Here is a 19,561-nt window from a genome sequence, read left to right on the forward strand (position 1 = left end):
CTCCACTCCATCTGTTTTTCTCTTTCAACGCCTCTCTGCCTAAAGGTATACTTTAAACGAGATGGTGAGCTGATAGAAGTGATCTCCTACACTCTACCGTCCGCCAACGACCAGGGGAGCAGCTCAGCAGGGGTGAGAGGAGCCAGGCCACTGATCAGCAGGGACCTTGATGACACTAAGTTACAGCGGTCCCTCTCCCTCTTGGATCCCGAAGGACGATCGCCCCGCTTGTACACAGAGAGCCCCCAACGTGTCCACACTCATGGACAACAGGCCTACGAACCCAGCCCTGCAACAGAGGTCATTCCAGAGACAGTAGTGAGCCGGGAGTTCCCCCGCTGGGTGCACAGCACAGACCCACTCTACTACTTTAGCCACACTCACATCCCCCAGAGTGATGGCTCTGTGGTGGTGCAGGCCCGACTTACTTGGACCCTCAACCCCCAGTTAGATAATGATGCCCTGTTCAGCTGCGAAGTGAAGCATCCAGCACTGTCCATGCCTATGCAGACAGAGGTCACTCTAGGTGAGTAGGATGTTGTCCAACTCATTGCTTTTGCATGCTGCACTCATTCCCACACAGACCTTTTGCTCATCTGTCCGCTTTTCCACTTCCCAGCCACCCAAAAAACTGCAAGACATACACTCGTTTCTCATTTCTTTTTTCTTTTAATCTCCTGCTGTCTCCTCGTATCCCGTTGCCGCACTTGGAGACCGACTGGGCCTCCTTATGTCTTCGTTGCAAATGTACTCAGAACAACACTGATTTTCATTTGATGCTGCTTAATTGTGTTACAGCTGAGCAGATTGCAAGTTTAACACTGAATGCAAAACTCACAGTGAATGACAGGGCAATTCATCGAGCTGTCTGTTGCTAGATTGAGTTAACTCAGGAGCGTTATTGAAAAAGTCAGCCTGAATTAGAGAAGTCAGATGAGAATTTAGACACACTGACCAACGTTTTATTATAGGAAAGGCAGTCACAGAGATGCTCCACTTCTTCGAACCTCAGTGAAAACCTCCTTTAAGCTCTTCAGTAATATGCTTTAGTGTGTCAGAGACATAGTGTCTTAATTTTGCCGTTTCATTAGAAGGAGAAAAACGCAGTGGCATTAGGATTATTATTGTTTGTCCATCTGCAAACGATCAAAGGAGATGGAATAGCTACACAAATACTGAGAGAACAGGAGTCACACTTTATGGGAAAACTTAGCATTAAGTTTTAATAGCATCTGATCGAAGAGAGAGACACACATACTCTGACTTTAAAAATTTTGTTTTTGGGGGTTTTTTTTAATTCCAAAAACAAAGATGGCTTCCAGCATGTCCAATTAACACTTCAAAGGCAGTACGTTGGCATCACACTCCTGGATAGAAGCCAGCAGTCGTAACATGATAAACAGAGACAATATCTTCCATGAAAAGTTAGCAGTGTTTGAAAGCAAAAGAGGCTCTGAATGAGGAGGCTGTGGCTGGCTTACCATTGCAGTGTCACATCCTCGCCTTTCATTTAATTAAAAGTCCCCATTTTCAGTGCTGGTGAGCAGCAATGGTTACATTGTTCATCTATAGGAAATGTTATTACGTTAAGTACTTAGAGAATGCATTTACAAATTAATTACTAACTTAAAAGTGGAAAATACAATGCATGAAGGAGATGATGTTTTCGTGTCAATATTTTTTTTAGCTTTACAAATACCCTGCCTCAATATTACGTAAATAAATAAATAAATCAAAACTAATTTATTAATTTATTGCTTAATGGGTTTATCTTTTTTCGTTTAAGTGCTAGACCAAACCTTCCAAAAGCAGTGATTCACCCAGAGACAAGAGTGTGAGGCAGGGGCGGAGCGTGGGGGTGGCTTACTGGGCTTAAGCCCGGGTTGTTTTGTCAGAAGCCCGGGGTCTTTTGGAGTGTAATTTTTTCATAGTTAGATGCCTGGCTGACAACTGTATAAAACAAAAAGTGCAAGCAATATTCGAAGCACATAGTGCACACTGTGGGAATTTACGACTGTGCGTGAATCCCCCCTGATATTGGTATGATCCGAGCTCAGGCACTAAGCGACTGAGCGAGAGGGCGGGGCAGCTGCTGCCTGTGAGTGCTCTGTTGGAGAAACGGAGCCAGCCATACTAAGGAGAGCTTAAGTTTGACAAGGTACCAAAGCAAATCATTCATACCGTACAAATAATGTAAATATGACGGTGCATCACGAAAGATTGATATCAAACTGATCACTTGACCAATATTACATTACTTGCTGTTCAAGTGAATCAACAAATGGCGAAATGAAAAGCCGAACAAATGCTATTTTTTTAGAGAGTCTTAGCTTATGTGTGTTCATTTCATATTTTCAGTTCTTACCCTCCCCGACTAAATCGGTTTCAGTTATGTACTGAAATATAAGAATGGACATTAGAGGGTTCTTTCAAAGAAAAAACTCAGGTAAATGTTATTTTATATGTTATGTTTTGTATGTTGTTCAGTATATTTCTATGCAAAACAAGAGGGATTTCAGTACACAGCAGGACATTCACATTTGTAACCAGATATTTACATACACTTTAGGGAGAAAACACAAAACATTTTTACTGTACAACATCAATTTAGAGTAAACTTTTGTTTTAGATAAATATTGAAATATCTTTTGAATTAGTTAAATGTCAGAATAAATAGAGACAGCTGTCTATTTTTTATCACTTTGATCAAATTTAGGAGTACATATACACTAAGTTTATTGTTAATTAATAAGAAAACTCCAGACGATTCCATTCTGAGCTGAAGAAGCTTCTGATAGGTTAGTAGAGTCCATGTGAGTAAATTGGTGGCACACCTGTGGATGCATATAAGGCAAAACACAGAGCCTGTTTCTTTGAAATGGGGAAAATCAAGAGATATCAACCAAAACACCAGAAAAAGAACCATGGAGCTCCATAAGTGTGGCTCAAGTTTGAATACAATTTGGTGCCATTTGCAATTAAGAAATACAGACAATTTCTCTCTTTCCTCTTAAAGTTAACAAATATGTTTTTTTATATTTATCAATCTAAAAAAAATAAACATTTAGTCTGATTTGATGTTACAATTAAAAAAGTGTTTGTGTTTCAACTGTATATTTGATGATTGTCAGCACAAAGAGGGAGAGAGAGGAACAGAGAGGGAGAGAGAGGAGAATGAGGACAGAACTGAGAGGGAACAAGAGCAGGTGAGACACACATGTTAGTCAAATGGTTGTTTACCAAAAGTATCACCGTATCATAGGTTTTTCAAATTCTACGTTTATTAAGTTATGCAGGCTTGTTTGCACAACAAGGCTAAATAATTATATAAACTTTTCTCAATCTAAATAGTGGACTTTGGTAGAATTAAAAAAACAAGTGTAGTGCAGGTCTATGATGATTTTTAGTGCTACTATCATCTAGTTCTGATTCTGGTTCTGTCTTGGTTAAATCCTAAGTAATCCTGATTTTGAACTGTTGTAGTCCTGTTTTAATTCCGGATCAGTTCTGGGTCTGGTTGAATTGGGGTTTAGTCCTCGTGTCTTGATACAGCCCCGACTTTGTTCTGCCTTGCTGCTTAATTAAAAAACTAGTTTAAGGTGTCCTGCATATGTGATATATATTTTTCGCTATATGAAGTCATTCTTTTTTGAACAAAACTCAAAACAGAGCCTATTAATCTTTCAGTCATTTCTAACCCCCCCCCCCAAAAAAAAAAAAAATCCCACATGCATACTACTCTTTAGGGCTAAGCCCCGGGTGTTTCAAATGTTTCGTGAGAATAAAACTTTTACAGGCCAGAATAAAATATAGTTTTGAACAAAATGGTTTCGTAAAATCGATAACTCAGAATTGTAACTCACCTGTTCAAGGACAAGTCTGAAGGAAACAGAAAATTGCTAAAGTTATACTATTAAATGTTTGTTGCTTTTTCCTCTTCGTTAAGGTGTTGGAAGTCTCACTGTGAACAAGCATAGATTGTTGGCTGCAAACTGGTATGGATACAGAGCAAAGAGATCTGAATAAATGACACCGATTGACTGATTAAAACTAAAGTTTTCTTAAATATCTGGGACTGAGTGCAATGGGACTGTATGCAGTTCTAAAAAAAATCGGATATTTTGTTAGTCAATACAACTGAAAGGTCTAGTATGGAGGGATCAGGCAGCATTGACTGAGGACATATATGGTACCTATAGAACAATTTTTAAATTAAAATTGTTCAAAATGTATTCATTTATAATATCTACATTGTATTTATGAACTAAATGGCAGGTCTGACACATGTAAATGGCATGTGTTGTTTATTTGTTAAAGGGAGAATTTACAGCAACTTTTATAGCTGGTATCATGAGTTTAAAGACCCACATACAAGTAACATAAGATAATGTTTTATGGAATAAAGGCTTTATCTTCTTGAATTTAAACCTGACAACATCCTATGATAAAGTAATAATGTACTTCTTTGAACTATTCAAGTGTGCTATTAAGGGATATCTGTAAAGACACTTGTCATATATAATAAAAACCATAATAATGAATTTCTAGCTATATACAGCAAATTGATACTTTGAGTCACTTTCACTCACACTCCTCTGACTCCTGTAATGGTTAGGCAACACATTATTCCTGAGGAAAAAAAGGTTGACAAAAATGTAGTGGGGATTTTAGGTTTAGTTTTATTTCCTCACAACTTGTATGCCAAAAAAACCTTATGCCAGATTCCATATGTGTATGTGGGTAAATAGGTTGAATCTGCAGGGCATCAATTAGAGGAGATGGGACACTCCTTTCTGTTGAAGCTTTTGGATCAGTTTTCTGTCCAGATTGACAAGGCAAGTGTTCATTTTAGGCAAAAATCATGTATGTAGTGTATGGTATGTGGTGGATTATTAATTAGTTGTGGACTGATTTTTCCTGAATTTTTTGTTGGGGAGTATTCCTCACTGCAGCTTATGTATTGTAGTTGTGATTTGCTCATTTTAAGTTATTATAGAGCTATTTTATCTGTTAGCACACTATTGAGGTTCTTTGACATTTGTTTTTGTTGTTTTTTTATTGTTTGTTTTTGGATAGCTATAGAGTTCTAACGAAATAATAGAGGTTTCACCTGTCGTTGGCACTGTACTTATATCAATTTGTTGATGGTTTTAAACTTTTAATGGAAATCATTGATATTGAGAAAAATATGAAATATTACCAGCCATATCCCTGAAGAGGATCTACTGTCTAACAAAGCCCTTTGGCCCTTATTTAAAAACCAATTGTTGCGACTGGCATTGTCACTTTTTCAAATGGGAATTTCTCATACCACAAAATCGTCTTTTAAAATGTAATAACTGTCACCCTCATCTCCCAAGTGAATAGAAATATAGTACATCACTTGCTAGGGGGAGGCAGGCGGCATCAGTTGAAGGTATAATGGCATGAGCTGTCTTCGCAAGACAAAGTATTGCTGTAAGGATTCTAACAGCTCTTTGCCTTTTTCGCATGTTGATAATACAGATGACACAACCTGGGGGAAATGGGCCCTGTGAAACTCTTGCTAAATGTCAAAAGTGTTAATATTTTGACAAGCCTTTCTGTGCTGTGTTTGAAGTCATTAATTTAGCACTACCTTTGTTCTTTTAAAGAGATGGAAGAAGCATCAGTAGAAAAAAATGAGAACAGAAAATGTGCATTTGTTGATTGTAATTAGAGCGTACTTGAAATTCAAAGCATTCACTGACCTGCTCAGAGCTTGATCCATCTTGGAATGGAAGAGTATTTAGGAAAAAAAGGTAATATGGTTGTGATTCACGTACCAAATTGTGTTGAATATTATTGCCAGACTAAATGGCACTACGTTTCTAGAGTATATCAGTAACTCTAATTCAATGTGACTGTGTAAAACAGCTCACCTTAGGATTCTCATCGCTTACATACCCAGTTCATTTATTATGCAGTTGTAACTGGATAATTGCACTCATACACACACCCTCTTGGTTCTCTCAGGTGTGTTTGGTCAGGAAATGAAAGGGAGATCTTTTCAGTGCTCATAAGTAATAAATCTTTCAGAGATTTAATATCGCCACAGGAGACAGAACGACAGTCTGACAATCGACCAATGTTGTATCACACTTCATGAATATTCATGATTGGCTCTGTGCTCACCATACAAATGAAAATGAATCTGGTGCTGGTCTTCACAAGTCTAAAAAAGTGACTCACCTTTATGAGATCATGACCATTTTATTCATGAACATCAGTTCATTCATGAACAGTGTATCCTAAAAATTAAAATAAGTTTTTGGCTTGGATTTGTTAGAATATAATTAGACAAGAGATGGAAATGTCACCACACCCTACAGCAGTGAGAAGGACTCCAGGAATTTAAACAGTCCAGTCTTTGCTGTGCCAGGTCCTGATCATCAGGTGCTCCGTTTCAGGAACACATCTGTGATCTGTGTGTGCGTTTGCATGTCTGAATATTTATGAGGATTATGTGTGTGCATGTAATGTGTTGCAGTATGTCGCTATGTTGTGACTTTGTTCAACTGCAACATAATTCCATGGTCATCGGTCTGTCTTATTTTAGTGTTTTTAGCCACCTAGTGTGTAAGGTAAATCTAAGAAACACATAGCATGGGGCCTGATTCATCATGATGGTACAATCTGGCAGTCAGTCAGGCCTCTAAATTCAGCTGCAAGCCTCTTCACCTTCTCTTTCTAAACCGAACCAGTCACCCGGCTAATACGGTAGGTTCCCTTCAATGGTTTAAGTCTGGTGTACAGCTGGGCAGACCTGTTGATTCCTTCTCTTGATATTAAAGCACACCTGATGCATGGTGTGTAGTTGCTTTTCTGGGGGGCATGTTTATTCTCTGACCTCTCTTAAAGTCATAACAGTTCTTTCTTTAAGAAGTTGGGCCTTAAGTGACATTAGGTCTCATGGGACCGTGGCTCATTTCTCCTGTGATGCCCTCACCTCAATGAAGCTGTATCATGTCCATCACGCTGCATGCTGCCATAATCAAAGATGGTGACGTAGGACGCCAACTGTCACTGCTGGAGCAAATCCCAGAAATCGGCCATCATCTTCCCAGCCATATGCCTGGCGAGCTCTATGTGACGCCATGACACCAGTATTTAAAAATACCCTTCTGTTAGTGTGTAGGAGGTGGAAATATAGTGCTTCACACTACCATGCCAAAACTAGCCTGTTAAATGCCATCCGTCTTCAGCGTGAGATGGAACACTCATGTCAAATTGCTCACATGATGTCTCCGGTTTGGATGCCAGGGCTAAGATGTGATTATTTTGCCTGAGTTTGATTTTTCTTTTTTAAGGTTGCTGTTGCCAAAATTTCTTTTTGGAATTTGCACCCGTTTACGCTGCTTGGGGTCTGAACAGATACATCAGCTTGTAGAGAATAACAAGTTTTGCTAATAACAACAATAAAAATAATGATGATGACTATGATGATATTAATAATATCGCTTTTCAGTCGCTTCTTTTGCAAATTTTCATGGAATTAAATTGCTTTTGTTTCTGCTTTATATAACATTCCCTAGGAGAGGATGTTATACTGTGGACAGTGTCACACGCACAATCCACAGTGTAATTTCTGAATCCATTAGTCTGATACAGGCTGGTAGTCATTGACTGCCTAAGAAAAGTCTGTGATTCATTAGTAGCAGTGGACAGTTTGTTTCCAGATTAATTGCCGAAAAGTATAGGTCATTTGTCTGTTTATTTATTTATGCTTTAGTTCATCAATGAAAGCAAACACCCTGTGTGATTTATATTAAGAGTTGGAATCAAATTAAACAGAAGAACTCCTGGGTTGCATTGTACAGGCGTTACTGATAGGATACCCTTAGCCTGAGTCTCATTGCATGTGATGCTCAGTCCATTTGTTTAACATATGGAACTGTGCAGCATCTGGAGCAGTTATCTTTAGGGGAGCTGTTAATCATCACAAATCGTGCAGAACCTGCTTATATTGTCCTAATGCAGCGTGCTGTGCAGTTTAGCTGCAATGAAATGACTTACCTTCATTTTTTTTTAATAGCATTATGCAAATCATTCATTTTATCTCAACACTACATGCGCAGGACAATCGCTGGCCCCTCACAATTCCATGATATTAGAATCTGGCTACTCCCTCTCCTACTTGCGCCCCATTGTTTTAGATGGTCTAAATGAAAGCCATCTGGGGGCTGCTGTCCGCACCAAGACAAGGGAATTAGCTCTGTGAGTGTCCCTTATCTCACTGCCTCCACACTCCACCCGTTTCACTCCCATTCTCCTCTAGTAATGAGTATCTACCCAATTTAGTTCCTTTTCTCTCCAAAGGGGAATAAATCCAGCACAGTTCTTTGGATGAAAGAACCTGAAGGTCCCTCGCCTCTCGGCCTGTGACCTTAATAGACAGGAAATTGTATTTGTATCCCTCCCTCTGCGACCAAACAGGTATCCAGCAGGATTTGCTCCCCATATTCAGTACAATGACCTTTGTCTCTCTGTCTTTTTTTCTTTTCAGCTGCTCCAAAGGGTCCTAAACTTTTGATGTCCCCCAGCAGGGCAAAGGTAGGGGACACGGTGCGCATCACTGTGCAAGGATTCCAGGTAGGATCGCCAGGGGTAAGTGCATGGGGTTTTAAGAAAATGAAAGACTAATTAAGTCTGCAATAGGAGGAGATTGGTGCACATGTGCAGTGAAGCCTGTTTCGTTTTCCTCTTTAGTGACCACTTTGCTGGGCACAGGCATATTTTCTTTAACCTATTTATTCAAGCATGTGCAGTATTTATTTTGGAAAAAATGGATTTACATTTCAACATTTTGCTTAAAGTTAATAAAGTTAGTACACCCAAAATGCCAAACATTGCAGCTTTTCAGAATGTTTGTTTTCAATAAATCCTCAAATGTAAAACTAAAACTAAAGAATTAAAATGAATAAATTCAAAAGTACATGCTTGTGTTAGGTTGGAAACTATGCTATCAGCTGTGATGCTGCTTTCAGACTTCCTGATTTCTTTTCCAAAATAGGAGCAGGTGTCTTTTGTGTGAATGGTCCCTGGGTGGTCCTGATATCTTTGACAGAAATGACACATTGAGAGTCAGTCAGGTGAAGCGAATATGGCTAATCCTGATATAAAACAGCCTAATGGTGCACAGCGCAGGTGCCCTTTGTTACTTTGTAGTCTATAGGAATCATACTTCAGATTTCAAATTTAATTTAATGAAATGAAATTTATGAAATTTTATGGAACAAAGTTAAAATTCTGCATTGTTGTTGTTGTCAGTTTAGTACACTGAGTTATTGACGTCAAAGATTTATACATGCATGTCTGCCCAGTGACCTTAAGATTCTTTTAAAGCTTTTTTTTTTAACAAGGTTAAGTTTGGTTATTATAAACAGGCTTGACTGTGGCACGCAGCCAGTTGGGCCCTTCGACAGCGTAGGCATCAGTGCGTACAGATTGATCAGAAAGCAAATTTCCCTTATCCTTCCCCGGGCCCTAGGCTTTGGGGTTTCACAATAGATACGATTCTGTGCCAAGACTAATAATTTTGCTGCCTGCCTTTGTGATGAAATAAGATGTTCCTCTGCGGAATTTGTTATTGATGCTTCTTTTACAGAGGATTTTTTTTTCTGTTCCTTCTCATTGATGTGTTGTTTGTTTGTCAGTCTTGAATATGTTTTTAATTATATTCTTATTATTATACAGCAGTATTCATTACATCATTGTCTTAAAAACAAGTGCAACAAGTTCAAGTTTAAGATTGTTCTGTCTTAAAACACAGTAGACTTGCTCACATCTATAGTAGAGTATACACTGTGCTTGAAAAACTGTGGAAGAAGGGCAAACTGCAGTAGCTGAAAATGTTGTTTGTTTTGCTTCACTCTACATTTGTGAATTTGCCAAATAAGCTAGCTCTTGAGTTCATGGACCTCTGTAGGAAAAACTACTCTTGAGCAGAAACAGCCACACTGACGGTTACTTTTTCAGCACAGTTAGTGATAGCACATACAGGACTTCAGTTCTACACTAACTTCATGTGGTATGTTTTTCTCAAAATGTGAGGTTATGGTGCTGACATTTCAATACATCCCTAAGTCGGGGCTCTGGTCCTCTGGAGCCCTGGAGACTGGAGCATGTTCTTTAGAAATCTTTTAAATGTGTCTTTTTTTGTCATGTAATTTTTCCTTTGAGGATGCATAGTTAGAGTGATACAAACGCCTATCTGTGTAAAACTGTTGTAAAGTGAAGCATGATTATTAATGCATGTTGTTAACTTGCCTTTGCATTAGGGGGAAATTGGAGCTTGTATTATTCATGTATACTTTGCTGTTAATCTCTTGGCTGACACTCACAGACTTTCTTTGTTCTGCCCTTTCAACACCATTCATCTGCATTTTTTTCTCTTTTCGTTCCTATTTTTCTTTCCATTCCATTTGGGTGTTGATAGAACGAGGTTTTCCCTGAGCCACTCTTCACCTGGACGAGGGTGGGGGGCCGCCTGCTGGATGGGAGCACTCAGCGAGAGGGGAGGGAGCTGATTTTGGAGAGAGTGCCAGCTGAGCTTAACGGCTCCATGTATCGTTGCACAGCCCAGAATCCTCTGGGTTCCACAGATACGCACACTCGCCTCATAGTCTTCGGTATGTACGCTGAACTCTGCAACATACTCTGGTCCCATTCTGAAGCAGCTGCTACACTAGCAGTTAAACTGAAATCATATTTAATTTTGATGAATTATTTAGGGGACAATAAATATGAAATAATGTTTGTCACAATTTCACAGGCACACATTTTACACATTTAAATGTCAAAGAAAATTGCGTAATTCTACAAAATTCGTTTTAATGTATCTATAATATCTTTGAAGAATACTTAAGAGATTTATGTGACCGCTTTTAGGTATAAATCATTAATGCTGTTGAGTGTGTGATTAATAAGAGATTGTAATTGCTTCCACAATGCATTCTTTTAAGGGCAGCACTTTTGAGAATAACTATTCTCTAGCAAGGGATTTAGTGACTATTCCATTAATGGCATGTCCTCAGCTGTTCTCACTTAAACACCAAAACACAACTATGGTATCAAAGGCTCATGCTAAAATCAAAAGACTTTGTTGTTGGCAGTGTTAGAAAAGTACTTCATTTGCTGGTGTTGATGTGGGAGCTGGAATGCTTACAGGTTCTGTTATGTCTGTGTGCCCTGCTCCTCTGGCTCTGTTTGCACTGGACACTCATGGAAGAACTGGGATCTGCCTTTCTGAGAGTTCCAATGAAATGACTTCTGTTACAGCTAAATGTCACTTTGCACGAGTGCATTGACAATTTAATCTGTCGGTCCCGTGTTGAAACATACCCCCTGACTCACTTTTCCCTGAAAAGTCACATTGTAAATGATATCCAGAAATTAAATTGGTTTATTTGAATGACCTCATGGCTAAAAAGGCTACAGCAGAGTTACAGCCAGAAGTAGGCAGACATTATTTGTCTTTAAGTCAGCTAAAATAATACCTTTTTAAATGTATGTTCAATGCTACCTGTAAAAACTAAGCACATCTTTCTTGATGACTGTCTATAATTTCTCTGTAGCAGCAACGCTGCCAAGCCTGCATGCATACCAGATGCAAAAAGATGCTGGGTCATCTTTGAGTGGAGCTACTGTGAAGCATTCATGTAACAGAGACCTGTATTTGGAAGTGCGATAACTATAGATAGATACAGCCACTCCTCTTACGCAGTCCTTGTGTAAAGAGAATTTTTGACACTTGTACTATACAGATGTCAAGTTAAGCAAGAAAAACTGGGAGATTTTTTTTGGGAAGTTTAGAAATGTGTAGTATGCAGCTTGACACCATTTTTGTACTTGAGCAACTCTGAAACAAAGAACATGTTATCCTCATTTCTTTCTATCTCTGCACCCGAAACACTCCTTTGAACAGGGTTTAAGTGTGTCACAAATGTACAAATTACTGGGCAGGTCTAATAAGAAGCCACTTTAAGGGAAAAGTGCCACTTTAGGCGGGCGTTACCTTGAGAAGCGTTTTGCTAGGAAGTGCACTAATGTCTATTTAACACCCTGATGCATCCTCAGGTGTCATGGGCTATGTGCCTAGTATGGCCCATCTGTCTGCCTTCTCCTTGTAGATTGCCTTCACTCACTCTAAGGGGAAGTAAATGGTGATTAAGTGACCTTGGCACCATCCCCCATGGCCTTGAGATGAGACACCTGCCGGGGTAGGGGGGATGAAGAGATAGAAGTACTTGGGGGCTCTGCTCACTTCACTAAATGTTCAGTATACATCATCAAGAATAATAGAGTATAATGATAGCTTGCTATAGAGACGCTCCGCCAATGACAAGCAGCGTTCACGTCTTGATGATGTACATTTCTAGCCACCCTCAGTGATAATATCCAGTCAGATTACTTTGAAGTGAGTCAGCAGAAATGAGAAACCCGGTAGGGACAAACACACAGGCAGACAACTGTACTTCACACACATGCAGAGACATGCAAATATGTATGCCTATGCAAATGTGCTGGGCAGGCAAACACAAGCGTGCATATGGAGAGTGCAGACACTAATTTCTCTGGGCATCTCAGAGGAGCTTCTATCTTAATATGGTTGCAATGAAACAAGTAAAGTTTCACACTGTGCTTTATATGTGGCTTCCACCTGCTCATATACAACATCTAACATCCAAAAATAGCTCACAAAGTGGAATTAAAGGTTGTTGTCAATGCTCTGAAAACCCACTGCTCCCCTTTTTGCAATTACTTCATCCCTATGAGGTCTTTGAAACTACATGGTCAGAGAGGATTGTGCAGAGTAGACACCAATGCTGCTTATTAAAGGTGCAGTAGGTTTCTCCAAACGTCTTTCTAAGACTGCCTTGCCACAGCTTTAGTTCACGGATCTCAGTGCTGCTAAAAATTTGTCTAGGTTGTTGTTTTGCAGTGCTGTGTGTTCCCAGGTCCATTTGCAGCCCCAGCCTTTCCGACTGGGGACCTGCCATTTAGCATGTGCTACAGGAACTCCATAGTTCAGTGTCACTAAAAGCTACAGCTTTTGTCAGATATTGCTGCTGAAGTTTTCCTTCTTTGTTTGCATATAATTCAGTTCTATACATAAACTGTGTCTACATTAATGGTTGATTGTTTCCCTGATCTTTCTTTTTTTGTCCTTTCAACAGAAAATCCAAGCATGATGAAAAACACACAGAATCTAAACAGTAAGTATTTCAACCACAGAGCTGACAAGCATTCAGTGTATGTGTTTTTCATAATAATGCATCTCATAATTCTGGCTGTATTGTTTGATCATCACATTTTCAGACATGCTGTATGTAATATGAGAACCAACTGTGACACTGCAGTCGGTTCAGTGAGAAAATGTGTGCAGAAACGTAGCACTGATCAAAGTACCAAATTCTTTAGCTGACTGCGGTTTCGACATTCAGCGTATTGACAGGTGGATGTTTTTTGATTCTGCCCTGAATACTTTGCCCCAGATACACTGCATGAGAGTGATTCATTCAGGATTAATCTTTGCTGATGTTCAGTACCAGCAAGCAACAAACCCTTCCACTGACTAACCGTGCCTGTCACTTATGGCTAAGTGTGAGATTATCGGTGTTTCATATATGCATTGGTGCCTCATTTGCGGCTTCTGAGATTATCATATGTAAAGATGAGGGATTGTCAGGAGAAGCCGCAGGGCTGTGACAACAACCTTTCCATCTTTCCTGTTTTCTTGCCCCTCCCTCTCTCTTTTAGCTCTAATTTTTTTCTGTTTGTCTTTCAGTTCTATCTCCCTGGCTTTTGTACTCACTTTCTATCTCCCAGTGCCAGTTTCTCTTAGTGCTTCATCCATTTTTGGTAGCTCTTTTCCTTTTGTCACCACCTTATTTCCCTCTCTCTGCTTTTTCTATTTTCCCTCCTCCATCATATTTATTTTTCCTGTTTTTTTCTCTTGAGCCTAGCTCACAATCTCTGTTTTTGATGCAGATTTTCCATCACGTCGGCCTCATGTGGAGTGCAGATTATGCTGTAGTGTAAGAATACATTCAGAGCTGGTTAAAAGCCAGACTCTGGATTCTTGACTGGTGGGTTTCTGAATCATGACTCACCAAGACTCAAATAAGAACATAATCATATAGAGACAGAAATCAGGGTTTAGATACAGAAATAGGGATAACTCAGTTAAACATATGGAGACTCTTTCTAGTGTAATTTCCCCCCATGCTCCGAAAAGTGATGAAGTACAGCATGACACTATTTGTGGATTAGTTCACACAGGAGTGTATTTATTAGCTGTTGTAAATTGTAACTTCTCTTACTTTTAGATGCAAAAGGAATAAAGAACCTATATTATGCCTTACATATACACACACATATATATATATTATTTTTTTTGCAAGGATTTGATTTTGCTTAACTGGAAAACACATCTGAATGATATATTTGCCTGAAGTATAATCCTCAGTGCATGTGTGCACTGCCTATGTTTGTCCCAATAAACAGTGGGAACAGCTTCCCAAGCAGATGGCATGCAGAGCTGTCTTTAAGCTTAAAGTCAGGCAAAATTTGAACAGCCTTGTAGTCCAGCAGCACTTTACTATTTTTTTCCTGTTTCCTATAAACCTTTCTCCCACTATCCATTTTTTTTACTCTTCATTTTGCCATTTGTTCCCCCCCTCCCCCCATCTTCCTCTCCTGTTCCCTTCCTATCTTAAGGATGCAAATCTAGGAATGCAAATGCTATGGTAAGCACAGGAGCAGGTGTGTCACAGCAAGGACAGAATCAGGTCAGCATGGACGCGCAGACATGCCTTGCATGCAAGTCAAATTGGTACAACATAGCCCCAAGAGGTCACTACACACGTGCCGCAGCTTAATGCCTGAATGCTGGACTCCTCATCTGGTGCAAGTAGGAAGCGCCACATCTGCCAGTCAGTCAAGTCTGTCATAGACAAGGATACTAGTCTCTGAAACAAATTGTCAAGCTACATGATGTTGCAATGAACGGAATTTAATAGATGAGTGAATTTTGAATAAAAATGTGACATGTTTCCTGTCACATAAAACTCTACCAGTCAGTCAAGGGTGGTAGAAGCATCACAAGTTTGGAATTGTCGCCCTATGGTGCAAAATGCATCCGCTTTGCTGAGACACAGCTGTTTAACCATAAGGCAAGATTCAATACAAGTCATAGCTGACGGACTTTGCATTCACTGAGTCAAAAATAGCAATATTGCAAGAGCCGTGTGTAGTAATCACATAATATACATTTTCCAAAAACCTTTATTAGAACACAAGTCAGATCAGAAAGGATTCAGACTGGTGGGCATACAAACAGATGCGTCAAAGCCACTGTCAGAAATGTCGAGCCGATTTGTAAAGCCAGCTAACTTAACTTAAACCTTCTCTGGAGTCAAAGTATTTGTGTGAAAAGAAAGCATTATGATTCCAGCTGACATTTTAGAGCCAGTATATCTGAGGTAAAGTCATCCTTCTTTTTTTTTAAAAACATGTTGCCACAGAAATCAGTCCCAGTTGTCTAAAAAAAAATCAGGTTGGCAGAAATGCATTGAGGTCTGAGCCAAAAACTGAAGGTAAACAGATGGCTGGGTGACTTGCATCCATGACTGTAGACTGGAATAGAACCTCAGATGATGATCTTATGGTTGGGTGAGCTCATTACCAAATGAGATGAGGTATTTATTGAAAAGATCCAGTTGTTATTGTCTGATGTTATGTGACTTGCATAAATAGAGTGGAATTTAATGTATGTAAAATGTCAGATGGCACTCTAGAGTTCTACTGAAATTAACCTTCAGAAGTGATTTATCATGGAATCCTGATTAATTTGTGAAACTCTTTTTGATTTAACTCTTACTAATTAACATTTGTCAGTGGGTGGAGCGGGTGGATCCTTCAGAATTGCTTGGCTGTGTTATCTAACAGGCCTAACCAGATTAAATTTTGAACCTCAATCTTACCGCACACAGTGTGGTCATCCTCTCATAGTGAGAGTGATTGTAGCCACAGTCTTGGCACTACTGGGACAAATTGCCGGTTATATCAGCAAAGACACACCCACGGTCGTTCACAACTTTCTTCCCTCAGCAGCCACAAGGGAGGTTCAGAAAGCATTAGCTGCACAAAGCAAGTTTCTTTCATGACTTCTCTTCTGTAATGTAGTACAATGCTGTTAAATGAAAAGCGCAAACACTGTAAATAGAAGTATTGTTCACTATATCCAGGCATTTAATTTTTCAAGAATGAGAAATAAAGAACAATGTTTATATTCAGCTTAACTGTTAGCGAGATCAAACAGGGATTTTTTGATTTTATGTCATTGCTGTATCATATAATTTTGCACTTCAAAAGCAGGGGAAAACAGGGATTTACTATTACTCAGCTGCAATAGGAAATCATTTAACCCTCTTAAGCAGCAAGAAGTTGGAGTAATGTGTCAAAATATAATGAATACATGTGTCAAATGAAGTTTTCAACAGTTAAAGAAGGACTAATACATTAATCTATATTTCTACGAATCTTGAAACATAATGTTGACTTTGCTAATAGTGCTAAATATAAATTGAAATTTCTCTTTAAAGATCCAATAGCAGGCAGCTTTTAATAGGATCCCTCGACTTTAGATCTCCAATAAGTGTTTCTGTGTAGTTTCTCACAGGCTTCCGGTACCTCTCTTTTTTGACTGCTAGTCCATTCTTCCTGTGCTTTTGTTAAATCCCAAACTAGTGATTTTCAAGATGATTCATATCCGGGGACTGAGATGACCACCAGGCATGTGCCTGGGCTAAATCGCCTGGTATTTCACCAAATCCGTAATGTCAGTCACAGTCGATTTTTCCCTTTTCTGCAACAGCTAAAGGCAACCACATCCATGCGTGTTTGTCTTGTTGGTGATGTCTTCTTGTCTGGGCCTTTCATGTCTTTAACTAATACACTTTGGTGAAATAACTGTTACCCTTTAAAACAGTAACTTTCAGGTTGCCAAGTTGATTACACAGCTGGAGCACGTGCTGAGACAAGATTTTGGTACATCTTTATCACAGCTGAAGCAAATTCAGGTGATGTTATAGAGTTTCAATTCCTAATAGTTTAATTATATCCTGACATGTGGTAAGTTTAATAGTAAGTTATTTAAAAACAACAGTTTTATAAAATAATTTAATCATTCTCATCTACATTTCTATATTTCACTCTGCATTAAACACACAGTTACGGAAATTAATGAATGGATGTATTTCAAAAATGTCATCCACCTACATAAGACGTTAAACATTTTAAACATGTTATTTTGATTACATCTCTCGACTCAAATGTGATTTATAAAAATTTATAAACATCTTTGGAAGGTTTAATAGATAAACCCTTAACAGCTCAGCAGGGCTAAATAATTTTGATTGCAGCTGTACCTCAAGTGATTTCAAGCCCCCTGAGTTGTGACATTTAGAGAAGAAATGTTTTTCTGATGAAGCAAAGTCTCAGTCTATAAGCAACAATCAGGTTAAAATAGTTTATGTGTGCGCCATAAACAATTTTATAAGCTACAGCAGCATGGCCACTATTGTTTTCACCTTGTAAGTCTGTCTAACTGTCTGTGTGTCATGGCACAATGTGGTCCTGGGGATGCCTACTATAGGTGGAACTGTCAAATAAGTGGTTTGAAGTACTTTCAGATGGGTATGTGGACAGCCGTGCAAGATACAGTCCCAAAATTTTACAGGTGTATAGTTGGGATCGGTTGTGAAGATTGGTGTCATGTCACCCGTGAGTACTGGGTAAAGGGCACCTGGAGTTGGCCTTGAGCCGCTTTAAGCTCTGATAACACAGTCTTTTGCATTCTTAATGTATTTGTAAGTCTCATAGGTGTCTTTATCTGGTTTATAAACATAAAAATATTTTCCACAATAGGCCTGGTGGGAGAACTCACTGGCAGCTGTTATGATCCCATCACAATATGGTCTTGTTTATTTAATTGTTTTCAGTTGAGTGAAAACATAGAACAGTTCAATGCCCTTAAAAATCCCTTCTTGATGAAATTCCTATTTTACTGTAAATAACATATTTAGCCACTTCAAGCACGAGTATAATTCAGAAGAATTGCTCAGTGGGATGAACAAGTGCTTTGTGTTTTTAAATTTATTATTAATGCACTACAATACATCAAAACGATGAATGAAACGGTCTGATTGTCGTTTTCTTTGGTTTTGTAGATGAAGCCCCCCGCATGGATATGCTCGGATTAACGTGGATGGCACTTGTCCTCACAGTGACAGTGGAACTGACGTGAAACCTCTCATCCAAGACGTTCTCGCTCACACATATACACACATACTTGCCCTTCTTATGTAACATCAACACATGCACACAGTAACACACACACAATCACACAAAACACGATTCCCACAGTCCCACAAGCCTTCTCCAGTCATCAACAGACCCTGCATACGTCAGTCGATCAGGAAACAGTGCCACCACACGATGGCTCTACACTGTTTTTGTAACAAAAATAATAACCAAGATAATGATATGAAAAGAACAACATGATGAACATGACAGTAACCACCTCCTATATAGCCCCGCCCAGTTACACCTTTTTTTCGTTTCTTGTCCCACGTCTGCCTGTTGACCAATAAAATCAGTTGATTTGAAATGGAAAAGAAAAAAAGCATTTGGATTTTATTTTATTGACTCACAATATTATTGGTACTGAGATGGGAAAAATGGAACTGATTTTAGACTGCGACACCACATCAACCACACCTGCTACATATCCTGGGATGTACCTGACTGAGAGCAAGCTGATAAACCATGGGAGAATAAATACAGATGCTCGAAGTGGAGACGCTTTTTTATTAATATACAAATTTCTTTTTTTCTTTTCTTTTGTTTTCTTTCTGATGGCTCAGAATGTACAAGAGGATTTAAATGCAGAAACTAGAAAAAAAATCTCATTTTGAGTGTATTTTGTGTACATCAGTGTAAATACTGAAAAATAATTAAAAGAGGTTATATGGGTTATGGTGAGGGATGGTTGCTGAAATAATTGGAGTTTACACTCCTCCACCCTTGTTTGTACTTCATTCAACTCTGTTTTCAGAGATAATTCTTGGCTGAAAAGGATGGAAACATTAACAGCCTTTTTGTTTCTCATTTCGGCTTTTTATATCTATATGGCAGGTCTCCAAGGACAGAGTAAAAAGTATCTAACATATGTCTGCTGTTTTGGGGTTGTGGTGCATGTGACGTTTGAAGATTCTTTCTCCTTTTGGTGTGTTGCAAATGACAGCACTGCAACTCATTGTCACTGGCCTGTAATCCAGTTATTTACTTGTGACATACTATCTTAAGTGACCTACATTGTGTACAATACGTAACTCTTACCCAGACATTTACAGTACTAGTAGGATCATTTTAGCCGCCATCCCAGGGAGGAGTTCACCTGAGGCAGCTTGTGTAAACAGGGTTGTTGCATTTGTTTCATTTCACCTCTATTAAAATGGAGAGATGACAAAACTCAAAA

General features: G+C 39.0%; 1 protein-coding gene across 2 annotated transcripts in view; it reads left to right on the forward strand.

The window, feature by feature from the left end:
• The window catches only part of igsf21a (immunoglobin superfamily, member 21a), a 177,742-nt gene extending 158,181 nt beyond the window's left edge, over nucleotides 1-19,561 (forward strand). Inside the window, exons 7-11 of one of the 2 annotated variants that reach the window (XM_040005530.1) lie at nucleotides 46-526; nucleotides 8,525-8,625; nucleotides 10,457-10,649; nucleotides 13,197-13,235; nucleotides 18,252-19,561. In XM_040005530.1, coding sequence (XP_039861464.1) covers nucleotides 46-526; nucleotides 8,525-8,625; nucleotides 10,457-10,649; nucleotides 13,197-13,235; nucleotides 18,252-18,328 — 891 coding nt within the window. In that variant the 3' untranslated portion in view covers nucleotides 18,329-19,561. The remainder of the gene's footprint in view (nucleotides 1-45; nucleotides 527-8,524; nucleotides 8,626-10,456; nucleotides 10,650-13,196; nucleotides 13,236-18,251) is intronic. The other variant, XM_040005539.1, reaches the window with a different exon arrangement.

Source organism: Simochromis diagramma, unplaced genomic scaffold (assembly GCF_900408965.1).
Source record: "Simochromis diagramma unplaced genomic scaffold, fSimDia1.1 OVJJ01000320.1, whole genome shotgun sequence".
NCBI classification, from domain to species: Eukaryota; Metazoa; Chordata; class Actinopteri; order Cichliformes; family Cichlidae; genus Simochromis; species Simochromis diagramma.